Source organism: Ziziphus jujuba, chromosome 8, assembly GCF_031755915.1.
Source record: "Ziziphus jujuba cultivar Dongzao chromosome 8, ASM3175591v1".
NCBI lineage: Eukaryota > Viridiplantae > Streptophyta > Magnoliopsida > Rosales > Rhamnaceae > Ziziphus > Ziziphus jujuba.
The window spans coordinates 19047434-19053342 of record NC_083386.1 but is presented as its reverse complement, the minus strand read 5'-3'; the positions used below and the strand labels follow the sequence as shown (position 1 = coordinate 19053342).

The following is a 5909-nucleotide window of genomic DNA, read 5'->3' as shown; positions in this document are numbered from 1 at the left end:
TTACATAAAGAAAGTATATAATATCTAAGAAGTCAAAATTACCCTCTATGTAACAATGTATTTAGAGTGAGGTAGGATGGAAAAGGCTGACTTTGCAAGGACTTCGAGTGGACTCAAAAACTCAACAAAACAAGAGGGCAGTGACGCAATTAGAACAGTGTTAAAAAAAAAAAAAAAAAACACAAAACAAAACAAAACAAAAATAGCGAGGCAGTGAAGAAGAAGACAAGAAGAAATCTGCTTTTGACGCACAATTTTTATGTGGTGGTCTCCTGATGAGGAAAACAGTATACAGTTTCTTTGAGGTCATTTCAATCCACTTTTTTAGCCTCCAAAACCTCATTCTTTTTTCGTCTTCGCAGCACAATGATTCAGCAGACAGCATCCTATCATGACCCGGCGAAAATTTAAAGGCAAAGCAGCCAACTTTTTTTTTTTTACTCGGAAAAAAGCAGTCAATTTTTTCTTTTTGTTTGGAGGGTAAGAAAGAGAAAAAGCTCATATTTTTATCTTGGTAAAACCAAAAAAAAAAGAGGAAAAAGGAGCCTACAAAATATAAATCTTGCCCATCAACCCAAAAAGCGATAAGTAGCCATACATATTTTACACATAATCGGATGTCTAAGTACATATTTTATTTATTTCTACAGAAGAAGAATAAAAAAAAAAGAAAAAAAAAAGCTACATATTATGCAATATCTATATATATATAAATATATATATCAGTGAATAAACAAGCTTTATGTTTCTCCTACATTCTGCAAAACTGTTTAATTTTTTTTTTAGCAGATCTTTTATTTATCTTTCTCTCTCCTCAAGTTGCTGTCCGGAGACTGACACACAAAAGAAGGACAGAGAGAGAGGGAGAGATCACCTACTTCAACATAGGGCCGAGAGTTGCTAAAAATCTAAGAAAATCACGTTATTTGTGCAACTCGGCAGAGCTTCTTCAACCTGTGGGAGCATTATTAATGATCTCAACCTCACAGAGCCATTACATGTGGAATCTATCCTTGGGTCTTGGTAATGGCAGCTGTAGACAAAACCCATGTTGTTGTTGTTGATGTAGATGAAGGGGCTCGCCGGAGCTCCGTTACTGGCGGCGGTGATGGGTATTCCGACGCCAGAGGAGGTGACCGGTTGGATGAGGAACACAGGAGTTCTAGCGAGTCAGGTACTGAGATTGTGGAGAGGCGATCCTCTGTATCAGAGTGTTCTGTAGAGGTGGATCTGGAATGTGGGGTTCCTGAGGTTAAGCTACATTTGGCTAAAGTTGAGAGGGACTGTAGGATTTGTCATCTGACTTTGGATACAACCAATCATGAATCTGGGATTCCTATTGAGTTGGGATGTTCTTGCAAGGATGATTTGGCTGCTGCACACAAGCACTGTGCTGAGGCTTGGTTCCAGATTAAGGGTAACAAGTAAGTGTAATCCAAGTGAGAAAAATAAAAAAATATATATAAAGTTAAAAATTTTGTTTTGTTTTTGGCGTTGTCCATAATGGTTTCTGTCATAATTCGTATTTTGATGTGATTATATTCTATCTTTAGCATTTTTGCAACATTTTAGTACCCATTTTTTAGTTATTTGAAATTTGGTGGTTAAAACTATAGGGACGTGATTGTTGTGATATTCATTTGATTTTTCTGGGGATGGTGGAATTACTTAATTGTTTTTCATCTTTTATGATTCCTTACTCTCATTAGACGTTGTGATTATCTCAATTTGTTAATATTCCTGGAGTGTTTTAGATCATTTTTTTTTTTTCTTTTTGGATTAATTCTGAGAACAAAGTCCGACAGAATATTGTTTAAGGATAACTTAGGCAAAGGAACCGTGCATAATGCAAGGAACACGACAATGGGAACTTAAATTAGAATAAAATCATATACTTTTGGAGTAAAGAAAAAGCTAAAGCGGGTCACACTAAATAAAGAGAATCCAAATTATAAAAGGCAGAAAAGATGATAAAGCATACCCTGCATGTATTTCCAACTATGAAAATAATTCTTCCCTATTCGTTGTCTTCTTAAATATAGTAACCATTAGCTACCCTATCGCCTCTTTCTTATTCATTGGAAATTCTCTTTTATCTCATAGACAAGCTGGCTGTTTTTTGACTCTTTGTGATGTATGCTTTCTTGTTTGAAGCCAAAGTACTTAACTCTTGTAGATATTCTCTTATGATGCATTGACTAAGGTCATTCTGACTCTGGTTTTCTGTTGGCTAACATTGGATTAGCATCGCACATGCAAATTATCTTGATAATGGACAGCTTTCCTCCATGTTATATTTAAAGCTTCAAAGCCCGTGTCATGGGAGTCTGGTGCTTTCTTTCCCCAATTTCTATGTTGTCTAGTAAGGACAGAATCTTTTTCCAAGACCATGTCATATCCAGAAAGACCGATCAAGTGAAGTGGTACTCTAGTCATTTTCTGCACGATAAGTAGGGTAGGAAAAAAGTTGCAGTTAGAATTCCTAAGTCTACGGTGGAATGTTAGTGGGAAATTTAAGTATTTGCCCTGTATATTGTAGGTGCTCTATGATACGTTACTATTATTCTTAGGATTTCAACACAACACCAGAGAGGCAACCAGAACTATGATATAATGTTGAAGACCATCAATCCCATAGGCTCAATAAGTCCTTTCTGTTATTATATTGAAAACAATCAAATCATTAACAAGTTTAGGCAAATCAGCTTTATTAGCTGGTATTGTTGGCCTTCAGTAGATTTTTTTTTTCTTTTTCTTATATATATATATATGTTTATTTATTTAATTATTTTTTTGGATTTGCCACCTTTTTAAAGAGGGGAAAAAAAAAAAAAAAAACAGAAAATGTCAATTATTTTTTATTTTTTTAAAAATAAACCTCAGTAAGTATGATCTAAGGTTTCTCAACGGCATATATTTATTTCTTGCTAACAAGCATCCTTTTCCTATTTTAGGCCCTCACACCTTTAAATTTCTTGGAGTAATCATGTATTTATTTCCTCTAGGATGCTGCTTTCAAGAACCAATACCACACTTTTGACATCCCAAGTGCTTTTACCATTTCATAATATAGTGTCCCTTGGGGAAATGGTCCAGGCTCATGCTCTATATAACAAGCATCCTTTAGTGGGCTCTGTTATGGGGTTCTTGACCTCAACCTTTTTTTATTTTGTTATGTACCTTTCATCTAGGACAATTCTCCTGCAATAATGAAATTCTCAGGCTTTTCTAATTCTAGTGCACAGTTCCTATTCTGCTATGTGGAAACTTCATGCAAAAATGCTGAAAGCTAGTGCTTTCTTTATGTGAATTGCAAGCCTCAACAATATTGGTGGGAGCCGTCAAAGTGATGGCCCTTTATAAACTCAATTTTTTTTAAACCACCCAAATCAGTTTTCTTTCTCTCTAGCTCTTACTCCCACCAAAGTGATGGCCCTTTATAAACTCAATTTTCGTTAAACCACCCAAATCAGTTTTCTTTCTCTTTAGCTCTTCATCTATTATGGTTGGTGTTTGATTATGTGCTGTGACAGGTTGATGGAAACATTCAATCTGAGGCCTATTTTGTATTATTGTTTTTTATACACTTATACAAAATACTGTTTCTTACTTATCCTATTTATTAATGACTTGGCTTTCCTTACAATTTCTAGCATTTCCTTATCCTCCCCTTTTTGATGTTTTTAAAAGCAAATCTCTTTCAGGATTGGATTAATCGTAAGTGTGAAGTTTTAGAGTATCTATAATATGCTGTTTATGTATCTTTTGCTTTTATTACAATGCCTTTAAATAAGTGCTACAAATTTGGGAAAAGTAACGTATCAGTAGTTAAGTTGTAATGCTTCCTGTCTGTACTATGTTCTACCATGAGAAGTTTCTGCTTTGGTCATGTTTTATCAAATGACTCTTGATTTTCTCACTCTCCTTGGCAATTAGAGGTTTCCTCAGGCCTAAGTCAGTATTTGTTTATTTCTGTACTTCCTATTCTTTCTATACTTGAAATTGAAAAGCATCCTATTCTCCTCGACTGACTGCCACTTTTCTTGCTTCTTTTTTGTCTGTGCTAATTTGTTACCGTTTGAAATTCAATTGCTAGTCTCATATTTAAATTTTGAAACCAAAAATCTAATATAAATCAATATATAATAACCTAACGACACACACATCCAAACCTTGAAATGCTCTCTATCTGCAGAGAAAGAAGTTGTTAAATTCATGGAACTTGGAAACATCATGCTTTTCAACATAATACATTAATGTATAATCTCTACTCAATATGAATTTATTGTTTCTGCAGCCTTGAATTCTTTGTTCTTTTGTCCATGAAATAGCAAGTGCTTCTATGAGCTTATGGTCACTTTAGGGTATTCGTGGAAGCAGAAAAGTGCATAACATCTCGAAGACCACATAAATTACTCTTCTGTTTCATGTTGTATATTTCCATAACCTAACCATCAAACGGAAAGATGTCACCAAAAGAAAATGTGTTAAATATGCAAGGTTTTTGGCAATAATGAAAAATTCTGACTTTGCTCAACTAGTTAAAAGGTTTTCTTGTATCCAGAAATTTCTTTCTAGATTGTTTGAAAGTGTCTTTGCCTTCATTGGGTTTGCATATGTGTATTGTAGTTTGATTTTAAGTCATCCTGACTAGCAATGGGATTTGCAAAAGATGTAAGCATGAGTGAAGAATTAAACCTTTCAACAAACAACCAGATATTATAGTCAATTTTGGCAGTGTAGTATTGGATTCCTTCCTACCCAAACCTTCTTGAAAAACAAATATGAGACGCTTTTATAGAAATTACTGATTCCAATAAAGTTTCAGAGATCATTGAGGATGTTTTGCTGACTGGCACGTGCTACCTCCAACTGCTTATTACCTTGTGTAAGGAATAAGAAATATTTTCCCTCCAACCTTGAATTGATTTCAGTAGTGATTATTTGCCTTGTAACCATGTATTGCAATAAAAAAAGGTGGTACTAATCTTTCAAGTTCCCTTTACAAGTTGCTTATTACGCACTACTTAACCAGAGTCTTCTCTTTGTTTGTGTTATCCTGCTGATCTTCCTTTTAAATTTATGGTTTGCAGAACCTGTGAGATCTGTGGATCAGTTGCACTAAATGTTGTTGGTGTCAATGAAGCTGAGATGATGGAGCAGTGGAATGAGGCCAATGAAAATGCCACAAGAATGGTTACGGCTGCCCCTGTTCACCCAGCAGAGACCCGAAACTTCTGGCAGGGTCACCGTTTCCTAAATTTCTTGCTAGCTTGTATGGTCTTTGCCTTTGTAATCTCTTGGCTTTTTCACTTTAATGTTCCTTCATGAGAGGCCTATGATAAAGTTTTACATTTTTCTCGAGTGTCAATTGAGTGTTTTTTTTTTTTTTTAAATGAAAAAAAAAAGGGAAAAAGAAGGTACTGTCTTTTCACCCTTTGTCTCAATACTTGCTTGCGATTAGCCGTCTCTCTCTTCGGTATTGTTTATATATTAGTGTCATAGCTTCAGCAGACAATTCTGTAATTATGTGTTCATTACTCTTGATTGAATCTCGTACAAGCCATTGTAACTTTATAAGATTTGTAGCATTTGTTTTCGCTAAATGTGATGATGGCCTTGCCTTTGTTTCTACTGTTCTTGTAATTTGCATTGGATAGACAAGCTGAATGTCTCTTCAAGTTAAGTTATTGATCGATGCTGGATCGGGTAATCTCTAGCCAAAGCACCAGAAATCTTAAGCAATTCCAACTTGCAGCTTATCAAGAAACTAATACCAAACCCACCTGAAATCGATGGCCCACTCAATGCAGATAAATGTTCATCAAAGCCGAGCTAGCTGAACACCCCTGAGAAATGTCCTTTCCTTCTAATGAAAAATTATTTCTTTCCTATTATTTCCATTTTGC

The 5909-nt window shown here is 35.1% G+C and overlaps 1 protein-coding gene across 1 annotated transcript; it reads left to right on the top strand.

Moving 5' to 3' along the window:
* Positions 1-659: 659 nt before the first annotated feature.
* On the top strand, positions 660-5632 carry LOC107413802 (uncharacterized). Its single transcript, XM_016021845.4, has 2 exons — positions 660-1424; positions 5094-5632. The coding sequence occupies exons 1-2, from the start codon at positions 1027-1029 to the stop codon at positions 5329-5331; spliced, it is 636 nt and encodes a 211-aa protein (XP_015877331.2). The 5' UTR covers positions 660-1026; the 3' UTR covers positions 5332-5632.
* Positions 5633-5909: the final 277 nt, after the last annotated feature.

Excerpts from the sequence above, each read along its gene's own strand:
- LOC107413802 (XM_016021845.4), top strand. The coding sequence starts at position 1,027 with ATGGCAGCTGTAGACAAAACCCATGTTGTTGTTGTTGATGTAGATGAA. Across the intron at positions 1,425-5,093 it reads TTCCAGATTAAGGGTAACAA|AACCTGTGAGATCTGTGGAT; the intron begins GTAAGTGTAATC and ends TATGGTTTGCAG.